Source organism: Mustela nivalis, assembly GCF_964662115.1.
Source record: "Mustela nivalis genome assembly, chromosome: 18".
In the NCBI taxonomy this organism is placed as follows: Eukaryota; Metazoa; Chordata; class Mammalia; order Carnivora; family Mustelidae; genus Mustela; species Mustela nivalis.
In genome coordinates, this window is record NC_139037.1 from 42,222,531 (window position 1) to 42,235,379 (window position 12,849).

General features: G+C 52.7%; 2 protein-coding genes across 5 annotated transcripts; one reads left to right on the forward strand and one right to left on the reverse strand.

Annotated features, from left to right (window-relative positions):
* Window positions 1–3,427: 3,427 nt before the first annotated feature.
* Window positions 3,428–10,079, reverse strand: NFKBID (NFKB inhibitor delta). Of its 4 annotated transcripts, none has more exons than XM_082708782.1 (12): window positions 9,982–10,077; window positions 8,470–8,570; window positions 8,197–8,257; window positions 7,588–7,805; window positions 7,160–7,350; window positions 6,973–7,078; window positions 6,708–6,854; window positions 6,541–6,592; window positions 6,298–6,446; window positions 4,739–4,855; window positions 4,242–4,406; window positions 3,428–4,096 (listed from the first exon to the last, which is right to left on the reverse strand). In XM_082708782.1, the coding sequence occupies exons 4-12, from the start codon at window positions 7,591–7,593 to the stop codon at window positions 4,043–4,045; spliced, it is 987 nt and encodes a 328-aa protein (XP_082564908.1). In that variant the 5' UTR covers window positions 7,594–7,805; window positions 8,197–8,257; window positions 8,470–8,570; window positions 9,982–10,077; the 3' UTR covers window positions 3,428–4,042. The 4 variants fall into 4 exon arrangements, with proteins under 4 accessions (XP_082564908.1, XP_082564910.1, XP_082564909.1 ...); XM_082708784.1 differs by having other exon boundaries at window positions 7,588–7,787; window positions 9,982–10,073; XM_082708783.1 differs by lacking the exon at window positions 9,982–10,077 and adding an exon at window positions 9,265–9,278.
* HCST (hematopoietic cell signal transducer) lies at window positions 9,953–12,834 on the forward strand (the record flags this gene model as incomplete). The annotated part of the gene is made up of 4 exons (XM_082711113.1): window positions 9,953–10,073; window positions 10,224–10,349; window positions 12,324–12,455; window positions 12,684–12,834. The coding sequence occupies 4 exons, from the start codon at window positions 9,953–9,955 to the stop codon at window positions 12,722–12,724; spliced, it is 420 nt and encodes a 139-aa protein (XP_082567239.1). The 3' UTR covers window positions 12,725–12,834.
* Window positions 12,835–12,849: the final 15 nt, after the last annotated feature.

Genomic DNA, 12,849 nt, shown 5'->3' on the forward strand with positions numbered 1-12,849 from the left:
AATGGGAAGGAGCTTTACGATCTGAGATCTAAAAATCTGAGCGGAGCCTGTAGGAGGGCAGGGATTGGCGTGCAGGGGGCGAGGACCAGACTGGACAGGCACCCCCTGCCCACTCAGGAGCTTTCCGTGGTGCTGAACGGTTTATTACTTTGGACCTCTATTTGCTAAATCCCAAGATAGACTCTGAGGAAGCTGTGTTCTGGCAGTTTCTCCTGCCTTCTATTCACCCTCACACTCATTCACACATACCATCCACCCCCAACTACGATTCCAAGAAGGGAATGAGAATCTTGAACCCCTCTTCCTATTCACAAGTTTTCATCCCTTCTTTGGGAGGCAATAGGAATCCCCCTGAAGTATGTAAATTCCAGTTATGTGTCCCAGAGAGGGGAATGTGATGTCTGCAAATGCCTATTGGAATTTAAACCCTCATGCTCCCCATCTTATGGCGTTGGGGTTAACCATCTGCATATGCTTTTCCCTGCCCCAACAGGGTTGTTACGGAAATTAAAAGGGTTAGTATTTGTGGAGATGTTAGAACTGTGCCTGCTATTTCATAAGTATTTGTTAAATAAGTTTTAAAACAATATAGAAGCAGGGATGCCTGGGTGGTTCTGTTGGTTAAGTGTCTGCCTTTGGCTCTGGGTCATGATCCCAGGGTCATGATCCCAGGGTCCTGGGCTCTAATCTGCATTGGGCTCCCTGCTCAGTGGGGAAGTCTGCCTCTTCCTCTCCATCTGCCTCTGCCCCCCCCCCATGCTCTCTCTCTTTCTCTCTCTCAAATAAATAAATACAGTCTTAAAACAATATGGCAGCAAATACTCATAAGCCACTCACCCTATGCCAGTCACTTGCTCCCAGAGCTTTTTATATACATTGACACACTTAATCATTACTTCTATCCCATGAAGGAGGTACTATCACTCTTCCCTTTTATAGGTTAAGAAACAGAGGTAAGAAGTTACATAACATGCCAATGGTCACCATCTAGGAAGGGTCAGAGCTAGGGATTCAACCAGGACAACCTGGCTCCAGCAACCATATTCTTACTCATTTTGCTAACCTGCTGTCCAGTAATTTGAGGCTGTCCCATATGCTGTTCGGGGTGTGCACTGCAAAACTCCAAGTGATAACTTTCACTTTCTACACACTGTAGATTTCCCTTTTAACACAACTTCCCAGCAGGTGGCAGTAATATGTCATACTCTAATGTCAGCTTAGTACACAATTTTATCGCAGATGGCCTAGGGAGGAAGCTCCTAGAATTAGATTTTCTTCCAAAGAGCCTATGAGCTCAGAGTGTCTCATCATAATATATACATGTAATTACAAGTCATGTATATTAAATATAGACTTAGTAGACATTGGGAAGAAAATGCCCACATGACGCAAGTTGCATACAATGCCACAGCTTCATTGGAGAACCCAGTTTCCAACATTATTCTGATACTGGTTAAACCTTTAGTTGCATTATACTGTACCTAGCAGAAATCTATGGCTAGCGCCACAGATAGGGGGGAAATGCTGGCTTTCTGTTTTCACAGTCAAGGGTGATCAACAGGCTAACTGAATAAGGAGCTCCAAGCCCATGGGACAGGAAGTGAAAGGCCATTTTGCTCAGTATGCTCAGTGTGTGATTCCTTACTAATGTTTACATATTAATGGTGATACTTAGGGTAATTCGTTTAAAAAGACTTGTTACTGGAATTCCAGCAGGCGATTGCTTTTGTTCATTTGATGCTCTTGTGCCATTAAGCTGCCCTTCTTTTCCCATTGAAAACAATTTGTTAATTTTTCTTTTAATAATACAGTTTCTTAGAGACATTTTATCATTCTTTCATTTTTAATATGTGTGTGCATGTGTTTGTTGATACATCTTGGAATATATATATATATATATATATATATATATATATATATAATCTTATATGTCAGTAGGCTCTAAGATGCCATCACTGCCTTATGGGGGCGCCTGGGTGGCTCAGTCCTTAGAGTATCCAACTTTTGGTTTCAGCTGAGGACGTGATCATGGGTCCTGGGATGGAGCCCCATGTTGGTCTCCACACTCAGCACAGAGTGTGCTTGGCCCTCTCCCTCCCCTTCTGCCCCACTCCCCACTCACACACTTTCTAAGACAGATAGGTGTATAAATAGTTAGATAGATAAAATACCTTTATGCGAAGGAAGAAATACAGAAATTAAACTGCCCTACAATGACTGTAAGATGCATTCCAGTTAAGTTCTTAGAATCTATAGAATAACGTTCCTATGAATTCTTCACAGGTCAGCTGCCACAATGTACATCCTCAGAAGAGAAGTGCATGCTGGTACAGGGCTGTAGATGTGGAAGACTAACACAGGGGGCTCCAGAAACCCCGCCTCCCAATATTCAAGCCCTGGAGTAGTGCTCCCTCCCCAGATTCTAGGTTTGGCCATGTGAATGACTTTGACCAATGTGATGTCAGCAAGTGTGAGGCAAGCAAGTACGTACTCTCTTAGCACACTTCCTTTTGGAACCACCCACGTTCCTGGAGACCACATGGAGAGAAGGGTGCTTGACCCACTCCCAGTGGTCCCAGCTAAGCTGTCAGATATGTGAGCAAAGTTGCCCAGCCCAAACAGGCCCCTAGCTGACTGCAGCTGCATGAGTGACCAAAGCAGGACTGTCTAGTTGAGCCCAGCTCAGACTGTAGGATCATTAGCGAATAGTGATGGTTGTTTCAAGCCTTCACTTTTGGGATGGAGACATGGGTACATGCCCCCAAGTAGGCTTGTTTGTTGTCTATGAGAGGCTCTGAGCAGTGAGGGGTTAAGATGAGTCAGAGGGCTTTCAGTGGGCCTCTTTTGGTGATAAGAGTGGGATGAAGTCCAGAGCAGAGACTGTGGGGCAGTTATGAGAAAGGGCCATTGGGAGGTCTTCTTAGTTTGGGTCTCTCCAGAAGCAGGATTTGAGGACAATCTATTGGTAGGAGAGGTGGGAAAGGACACAGAGAAGGGAACGCAGTCAGGAAAGGATGTCATCAAGCCAGAACCAGTACAGGGAACTGAAGCTTAATTCTGTTGGGGAATTCTGAGAGCATGTGTAGAACACACACTTCCACATTTACCCTCACAGAGAGGTGTGGGACCTGGAGTCCTTCTATACCATCTCCTTTAAGTCTGGTTTGAGGGCTGTTAGGCGGGATAGGGCATCAACTCGTTGGCACTTAAGGCTACCTGACTCACACCCAAGATAGAGCAGACACCAGTGGTCTCATGATGTCCACAGGCAGTCAGACCACCAGGTACTGACAGGGTGAAGGATGCAGACTTGGCACCCACAGTCTGCTACATACCCCACCCACGCAGTCATCCAAACATGCCTCCTCAGTCAAGCACCACCGCCGTTCCTCCGCACCAATGCCCCCAGAGATTAAGACAATGACAGCGCAGTCCAAACTGAGTTTAATAAGGTATTTCAAATAGGGGAGGGATTCACCGGAAATGCGGAGATCTGGGATAGGGGCCCTGCCAGTTGAGTTCTGAATTAGAAAGCATAGGACCTAGGGAACTCCAATCTAGGAAGAGTCCTTCCTATGTCTCAGGGGTAAGGACCTGAATGGTATGGGTTTGGGGAGTCATCTCGGGAGCTCTACCAGATGACAGTGGAAGCTATTCTGGGGGTACCCCAAGTACTGTGTAGGGAAATCACATCTGGGATTCTAGGTAAGTTGAACTGGACTTGAGTAGGGGAGGGGGTCCCAGAAGATCCCAAAGGAGGAAGGGTTAGGGGTCTAGGGTGTTTCACAGAAACAATCAAGGGGCCTCGATTTCACAGAAATCATCAAGACGGCTCCTTGTGGGTAGGGTAGGGGTATTACACCACCCCAAATATTGGGGATCGTTTACCCCCACCCCGGGCAGCCATTTTGGGGTTTTAATGTAAGACCCTGATGGCAGGACATTTCACATACATTATCATGGATTTGCAACATTAGCATACGCTGGCTGTCCCACAGGACGGTGGGGACTGGAAAATCAGTCCAGGTTCTGGGTTTGAGTCCTAAGAGGACAGGCCTGGGGGTGCCACACGGCTCCTCTTCAACAGCTGCCGGAGCTGCGGACAAGACAGGGGAGAAGTCAGGGAGGCTAAAAAGAGAGGCCAGGGCCACAGACCCTCTAAAGTCCTGAGTGGGTAGGGTCAGGGGTTCAGCTCGTTAGGTCAGAGGCCACTCTGCAGTCAGGGTGGGCTCAGCACTCACCCCCTCGGGGCCCGGCCCAGGCCGCAGCAGGTGGACAGGCTGCTCGTTCTCCAGGTTTCGCAATGTTGGATCCGCCCCAGCTGCCAGCAGGCGCCGCACGATGGCCTCCTGGGGTGGTCCAGGGGGCAGGGCAGCCGCCATGTGGAGGGCTGTGTTCCCATGGGCCTGGGGACAGTGAGGGGAGGGCTGATAAAGATACAGACTCAGCTGGCCTGGGCCTTCCACAGTACACTCCAGAGTCCAACACTGCTGCCTTCCCAGCCATATTCCATGTGCCCCTACTTACATCCCGGAATCCCCTCCACAATCACATTCCACACACCCCTCGGTCTATGTCCCATACATTCCTGCAATCTACAACCATCCACATCCTATCTGGTCCCCACCTGGGTTCTCTACATTGTCCCTGCCACTGCCACAGCCCACAGGCCTCTCCAAGCCCCCCGCTCTTCTCTGTCACATCTCACACAATTGCCCATTCCAACCTAGGTCCCCACCTTCATGTTGACAAAGGCCCGCAAATCTCCCCGCGGCAACTCAAGCAGCAGCTGAACCAGGGTAGGATTGGCAGCCTGCACAGCCAGATGCAGAACTGTCTTATTGCTCTTGATCTCCTGTAGAGAAAGGAACGGCGGAGGTCAGGCCAATTCTTACACCCAGAGCCCCTCCCAAGGAATCCAAGAGCCTTTAGACACCTTGTTTCTCCTTTGCAAGCACCCAGGGGTTCCTTACGCAGTTATCTATGTTGTGCACTATATAAGACTATCACCTTTAAGGGGATGCCATTCACATCATATGCATCACAGAACTATGTTTCTTTTGACAGTTTTCCAGCCCAAGTGTCTTTGAGAAGAAGGTTCTTACCTAATCCTCCAAAGGCACTCTGCACTTGCAGCTGCCCTAGCCACCCCACATTCCATTAGGCATGCTAAAATGTACCCACATCTCACACAGACTGTACTTGATCTATAAGGATGGGACTTGAACAGCATTAATCAGGGGACTCAACAAACCCATACATACTTCCATATTGAGTTGTTCTCTTCATATTTTGGAGCAAATAAAGATATTTTCCACAATGGGACCTTATTATGTGCCCTCATTAAAAATATGCTGTGTTTCTCCAAGACAAAACAACCTATCTGGCTCACCAAATAGATAATGAAGAGGAGACCAGAAGATGGAAGGGGGAAAGCTCTAAATTAATAACACCTTTAAAAGTCTTACAATGGCAATATGAGGGTTTTATTTGGGTCTGAAGGGTTTTTTTTCTTTTTTTTTTTTTTAATGAAAAAACAATGCAGGGGCACCTGAGTGACTCAGTGGGTTAAGCCTCTGCCTTCGGCTTAGGACATGATCCCAGGGTCTTAGGAGCCTGCTTCCCCCTCTCTCTCTGCGTGCCTCTCTGCCTACTTGTGAATCTCTGTCTGTCAAATAAACAAATTTAAAAAAAAAAAATCTTAAAAAAAAATGTATATCACTTTAGAGTCAATCAGAAATTCGAACACAGCCAGGATACTTGATATTATGAGTTTAAGTTTTTTTTAAGGTGAAATGATGGTATTGAGGTTAAAAGAGTTCTTCACTTTAGAGACATAATTTTTTGTGGATATACTATTTTCTCTATTTTATCTATGTTCAAAATTCTTTTTTTTTTTTTTTTAAAGATTTTATTTATTTGAGAGAGAGGAGAGTGCGAGAGTCTGGCATGAGGCTCGGATTCTAATCCCCTCTCTGACTCTTACAAGCTCTAAGATTTTTTACTCCTATACCTCAGTTTCTTTATTAGTAAGGCGGTAAAAGTAATAACAGAGCACTTGTCAAAGGGGGTTGGTGAGGATTCGATTAGCTAATCCATGACACTCGATGCTTGATGAATAGTAAGTACAACCTAAGGTCAGTGATCTTTTTCTCTGGGGCCCAGGGAAACATAGCCATGTGCTCAAGTTCACATGCTGGCCAGAGGCAAAGTCAACATTTGTCTGAATGCCCCGAATGTCCAGGTGCCCCATCCCACACACCCTTCTAGAGGCCGGCTGCCCACTGCCCAGCTCACCTGGCTGGTGTGATCAGCACCCATGTGCAGCAACATCTGGACACAAGCCAGCCTGTCTCGGGCCTGGGTGCTCAGCACCCGGGAACATAGGTCAGGTGGGTGCATAGCCACGTTGAGGGCCAGGATGGCTGTGTGGAGAGGGGTGAGGCCTGCAGGATAGAGGTGGTGAGGGCTCTGCATCTGAGGCGACCTCCCCCACCCAGCCCCACCTGCCACACCCACCCTGCCCACCACCCAGCTTACCCTCGAAGTCTCTGGCTTCTAGGTTAACCTGAACCCCCGAGTTAATCACGGCCTGGGGAGGAGAAGGCACAGTGCTGGAGTCGAGTCTCCCCAGGCCTCCTAGCCCTGGAAGCCAGGATCTGAACAACCAGTCCAACCCCTTCTCCCCACTGACCCACTGGTCATACCGAGAGGACTCCTGGGAGCCCATAGGTAGCAGCCACGTGCAAGACAGAACGTCCCTGATGATCAGTGGCATTGGGCTCTGCTCCGAGGTTCAGCAGGTCCTCCACAATCAGGGGCTGGTTGGCGGCAGCAGCCACCAGGAGAGGGGTCTGCAGGAAATAAGAAGGTCAGTCTGGGTCCCTGGTCTCCTCCCCTCTGAAAAACCAATAATCCAGGCCCCCAGACCTCCTGCCTTTAAATCCAGCAGTCTGGGCCCCTGGCCCTCACCTTGCCCTTATGTTCCCGAATGTCCAGATGTCTATACATTTGGAGCATCTCAGCTGCGGCATACGCTGCCCAGCGTAGCCCCCGAGCCGCAAACAGGTGCAGGAGCCTGAGGACAGATAGAGGACAAGCAGTGAGCGCAGAACCCCAGCTAAGCCAGAAACAGGCAGACTGCAACCCCCATACTCACGTGTCTCCCTCCTCATCCTGGGCCAGCAGCTGCTGTGGCCCCAGAGCCAGCATGTGAGCACGGGCTGTGTCCAGGGATGGTCCGGTGGCCACAGGGGGCAACTGTGGGGGTCCTAAGGGGAGTCCAGAACCTCTCCAGGATCCTGCCTGTGGCAGGGAAGGTTCTCCATACAGCCGGGTATCCAGAGGGTCCTGAAGGATACACGTGGTAGGCAGAGCCAATCAGCTGAGAACTCCTTTTCTTGACATATATACATACACACACACACAGAACGCCAAGTAGGGTGGCTGGATGCCCCATTTGTACCGAGTGACCTTGTACCTTGGGGCCTCAGTTTTGCCCATCTGAAGAACGGGCTCTTAATCTAGCACAAGGGCAACTGGGAATTTTAGGGGCCCTTCAGCATCCTGTTCCACTCTGTATCTCACCTCCATCCCCACAGAAAATGGACACTGCCGCCCTGGGTCGGAGGGTGGGTAGAAGTCAGGAGTCGGGAAGCCTTCAGCAGCAGAAGCAGGGTAAAAGTAGGGGCTGTCTGTGTAGGCAGCATGCGTGTTGGGGTCCCAGTCTGGAAAGCCCGTGGTGGGAGCCAGGCTGCCAAGTCCAGAACCCAGAGTCTCTTGGTGTACTGGGAAGCGAGAATGGCCTGTGTGTGAGAGGAGGAGCAGGGGCAGGCCTGGTTACCAGGGTTGGGGAAGTCATGACCAAGGCTGGAGGACGGGGGTGAGAGCCTGGAATCTCCCAGCATCCTGAGAGCTAGTACTTGTGGGACACCAAAGGGCTGGGACTCAGAGGGCTGAGGGCTTAGACTCCAGGAGCTGCAAAAGGCTGGGAGCCTGGGCCCCTCGAACACTGAAGGACTGTGTACATAGACCTATGGGCTCCAGAGAATCTGGGCGATCAAACTGCTACCGAGTCCCAGCAAGAAAGAGGGTCTGACTCCCAAGTTCCCCAAAGTTCTAAGATTTGGAATGTTTGAGTCCCTGAAGAAAGCTGGGGAGGTGAGCTGAGGGAACCAGGTGAGTTTCCAGACTTACCAGCCTCACTTTCATTCACAGATGGGGTCAGGGACTGGGCCAGGGGAGATGGAAACTGTCCCTGTAGAGGGATTTAAAAAAAAAAAAAAAAAAAGGAACAAGGGGTAATTTATGGGACAAATCCCTCAGCATCCATGCCCCGCCCACAGCGCATCTAAGTCAGGACTACACCTCTGATCTGCTCCGAGGGTCAAGGGCTCACAAGTCATCAAGTATCTGCCCAACAGGACACGGCCTCACGAGTTACAGTTTAGAGGGCTTCGTGGGCCTTACCGGTGTCCCACCAGCGTCAGGCTGCTGCTGACGGCGCCTCTGTTCTTCCAGGAGCTTCTTCACGGTCTGTGATGGGCAGTGGCTGCGTTCACTCCGGCTCACTGCGGGGGAGGCGGGGGGGGGGGGGGGGGGGGGCAGAAGGAGAGGGGAGGGAAGCAATCAGAGTTCCTTAAGTCACCCAACTACAGGGGAGTGGACTCGGGCACCCTCCCTCACCCTCCTGCGCGGAAAAACTGGCACACTGACGATGCCTGAGAACTCCAAAGCCAATCTTAGCTTTCAGGTGCAGCTTCCGCCTCCGCCGTTTCCTTCCCTTTGCTCCGCACTTTCCCCTCTGACCCAATTTTCCACCAGCGTCGTGGAAACTGAGGAAGGGGGTGGAGGGCGCTCCTCTGCAGCACCTCCCCACACTTTCCGTGAAAAATCCCAGCCCCCAGATATCCCAGTCCCGAGGCCTTGGGGGTCGCTGGGAATCACTCCCAGGAGACTTGCACATTCAGGTTCCCAACACCTCTCTGCCCTCGACACACTTCCCGGGAAAACAGGCGTCCGAGTCCCCGGGCCCTCTCCCCAAGGAAGGACAAATCAATAGCCCCCTAGCTCGTCGGGGATCGGAAGTCCAGACCGCATCCCCTCTTCAGTTCTAAGAGTCCAGGCCCCATTCTGCGGAACTCCGAGAGCCTAACACCCCTTTCCCCAGGACCCAGGAGTCCGGGCCCTCAGCCTCGCCCTCCCTTGCACCTTTCCAGAAGCCTGGTCCGCACCACCCCGGAAGTCCGAACCCTCAACCCTCACCCTTCCAAGCCCGGGTTCCAACAGAGGAAGGGTTAAGCGGGGGAGGGCGGACTCGGAAACAGCCCAGATACGACGTGCTGACGTCACGGCGCTCACGCAAGGGAATCTTCCATCCACCCCTTCCTCTCTCGGCGGCGCGCGGCAGGTGGCCCTCTCAGAGTCAGCTCGCGCCGCCAGGCGTGGAGCGCTCGGAATCCCCGCACGTGGGGAATTCCTGCTCCGCCCGGGGACCCGGGGACCCGGGGTGGGTGGCGACTCGGGAATTCCCGGGGCCCGGATAGGGTCAAGGCCAGCGTGGGCCCCCTACGGCAGAGCGCCTCCTTACCCACACCGACTCGTGGCTGATTTTTTAAACAACCACGCCCCCAAGACTCCGTCTAGCTCCTTTCTAGAGCTATGAGACCGGGCCGCCAGCCCCCTCCTCCCACAGTTCCCAGGGGTCGGGGCTCCCAGCCCTTTCACCCCACCCCCCGACCCAGAATTCCGAATCCCCGATTCCTTAACTCTCCCAGGACCCAGGATCCCAGAATCACAGCCCCTCCTCCATCACCAGCAGAAGTCCCGGACCCCTACCCTCTTCAAACACCGAGTACGCTCACTCACAGCACCCAGGCTTAATGCTCCCGTTCAGTCCCGCAGGGTTCGTGAGAGCCGGACTCCCAGCCCTCGCTCTCCCAAGGGGCCGAGCATGCTTCTCCTCCCCACCCCCTCCATTACCTCGCGGATTCCGTGGCGCGGATTGCTGGCCCCCAGGGCCGCGGCCTCGGCGCTGCGCCAGCCTCGCTCTTCCCCCGCGGAGCCGCCGCCGGGTCCCCAATCTAGGACCTGTGCCCCGCGAGTTTTTAAACTGGACTTCTTGGCACCGCCCAGTCAAGGGCAGGGCCCCTCCCACAGACTCGGGAGTCCCCGTGTCGCGCTTGAACTAGCCCAGTCTCTGAATGGGCGGGGCTGATACTGAGGGCCTGACTCCTGCGCCTCCTACCTGGAAAGAGGGAGCTGGTCTGAGGGTGAAGCGGCCAGGGATTGCCGACACCTGAAGGAGGAGGGCACTGAGGGCCTGGACTTCTGGGTCTCTGTCCAAGGGGGTACCGGAGGCTTTGATTTTGGGGGCCTGGGTTGGAAGGGGAGGCTTTGATTTCTGGAGCCTGGGCTGGAAGGGAATAGTATTCCCTAGTCCCAGGGTAAGAGGAGGCTGGGATTCTGGGGACTCCTAGTCCCAAGGGAGGGAAGGTTTGTAGGTAAGAGTGACATCGGTAGACGCAAATTTCTCCCTTTCCCCACATCACCTCGTTCAGAGGTCAGTTCTCATTTATTCATTCGTCATTAAAGATTATTTATTACTGAAGTAATAAGGGGGGCCCTTTTTACTGAAGTAAAAAGGGAGGACCTTTGCTGGGGGCCTTGGTATAGCTGTGAATTAAGCGGACAGGAATTCCCAGCCCTTAAGCCAACTGACATTCCCAGGGGAGGCTTGTTCTCAGTTCCCATCTCGGTGGCCATGTTAATCATTTCTCCCAGCCTTTTAAGACTTGGGCTGTCCTGATTCTCCTCCCTCACACATTGTTCCTTCCCAGTTTCCTGGACTGTTTCCACCTCTTCACCCATTCTTGGGGGCCAGGGGCACTCCTCTGTTTGAACTCACTTCCTGGGTGATCTCATCCAGTCCTGTGGCTTTATTCATTCATAAACCAGCAACCCGAAAATTTACATCTCAGGCCAGAAACGTATCCCTAAATTCACAGATGCAGCTGTGGTCATTCAGTGCTGCAGGGAGATCTAGGAGGCATTTCCAACTCAGTGTCCCGAGACTTTGGCACTTTCCTCTAAATCTACTCTCCCCTCCTACTCCCTCCCTGTCAAGGAACGCTCGGTAATTCCAGTAGCTTAGCCCAGAAGCTTTGGTCATCCTGAATCCCTCTCTCTCATACACATCCATACATACATGACCAGCAAGTTTTGTTGGTTCCACCTCCAAAATATCCCCAGTATCTCCTCAATGTCCACAACCCCGGCCATCCATCCTCTCCTGCCTGACCCTACCCCCAGTTCATCCCCAAAGGCAGTCACAGGGACCCACTTTTTACTTCTCCCCCTCCCACACCCTCACACAGGAAGCAGGTGACATTGCCACCAGCAGGGTGACATCCGCTATTCTGCTTCTTTACTCCCCCACTGTTCCTCAGGACTTCTCTGGACCAAAGCCTTTTGCCCACCATGGCCCCTTCAGGTGTCATCCTGCTCCTTCTTTTGCTCCCAGGTGAGCAAAAGTGATTATGGGGGGGGGGGCAGGGGGAGTGGCAGGCAGAGTCCCTATGAGAGGGGTGGCTTGGGCGGCCTCTGAAGGGAGGAGTGCTGAGGGCACATCTTCCTAGGACCCCTTCCTCCCTGGAGATCCATTTTGGAGGCAGAGTCTGGTTCTTTATGGGAGAGAAGCTGAGTCTGGAGCCTGTTGATCTCACCTTCTCACTGCTGGATCTTCTCTACTTCCACTTCTGATTTTCTATCTCTTGGCCTCTTTCTCATTTGCTCTCTCCCAAATGGAGGTTATTTCTCAGGACACCACCTCTCCCTGCTAATCCACTTTCCCTCTCTTTTCACGGTGGCAGCCGCTCTGATAACCCCAGGTGAGAAATTAGCACCCCTTCCCTTGTGCTTTCATCCCTGAAGTGTGGCCTGAGGATCCTGTCTAGGTCACCAGCTCCCCTCTCACCCCCAAATCAGAACCCGCAGGGGATCTACAGTCCTCTCTGGGTCCCCATCTCACTGCCCTCATCACCAAAATGAAGCCCCAAGGACTCGGCCACCCCCCCAGCCTTCTTTGGGAGTACCCACTATGCCCAAAGCACCATGTATGTCTCTCTGTGCTAGGATCCCCCCGACCCTACACCCTGCTTCTCTCCAGGCCCCCACCTCCCTTTTCATCCCCAAATCAACCTCAGGGTATCTAGACACTCCTGCCTCCCCTCCCGGGACTTCCTCAGCCCCATTGGCCCCAAGTGCAGCCCTGAGGGTCTGGAACCTCCCTCAACCGCCTTCCTGTCTTGGCCCCCACCCTCCAGGTTCCTGTTCCGGATGTGGGCCCCTCTCTCTGCCAGTGCTGGCAGGGCTCATGGCCGCCGAAGCGCTGGTGTCGCTGTTCATCATCGCAGTCGTGTTTGCGTGTGCTTGCCCGCGCCACCGGCCCACCCTAGGTGAGGGCAGAGACAGGGTGGGGCCCGGAGGGAGAGGTGTCCCTAGAGCAGGGGGTCCCCAGGGAGGGGTCCCCCAGGGAAGCCCTGGAGGAGATTCTGGGGAAACCCTGGGGGCGGTGCAGGGGGGAACTCCGGAGGAAACCCCTGAGGCAGGGGGTCCCCAGGAAGGTGGGGCTGTGGGTGGGTGGTAGGTGGTCAGGCCTCATGCTTTCTCTCCCCCACCCCCAGAAGATGACAAAGTCTACATCAACATGCCTGGCAGGGGCTGACCCCCCTGTAAGTGAAACCTTTGATGTTGGACCCTCTCATCCTGCCTCGTGTGCTGCCACACAGGAAACGTACTCCCCACTTTGGGGTGGAATAAAGCTATTGAACTACCTCTGGTTCTGATTCT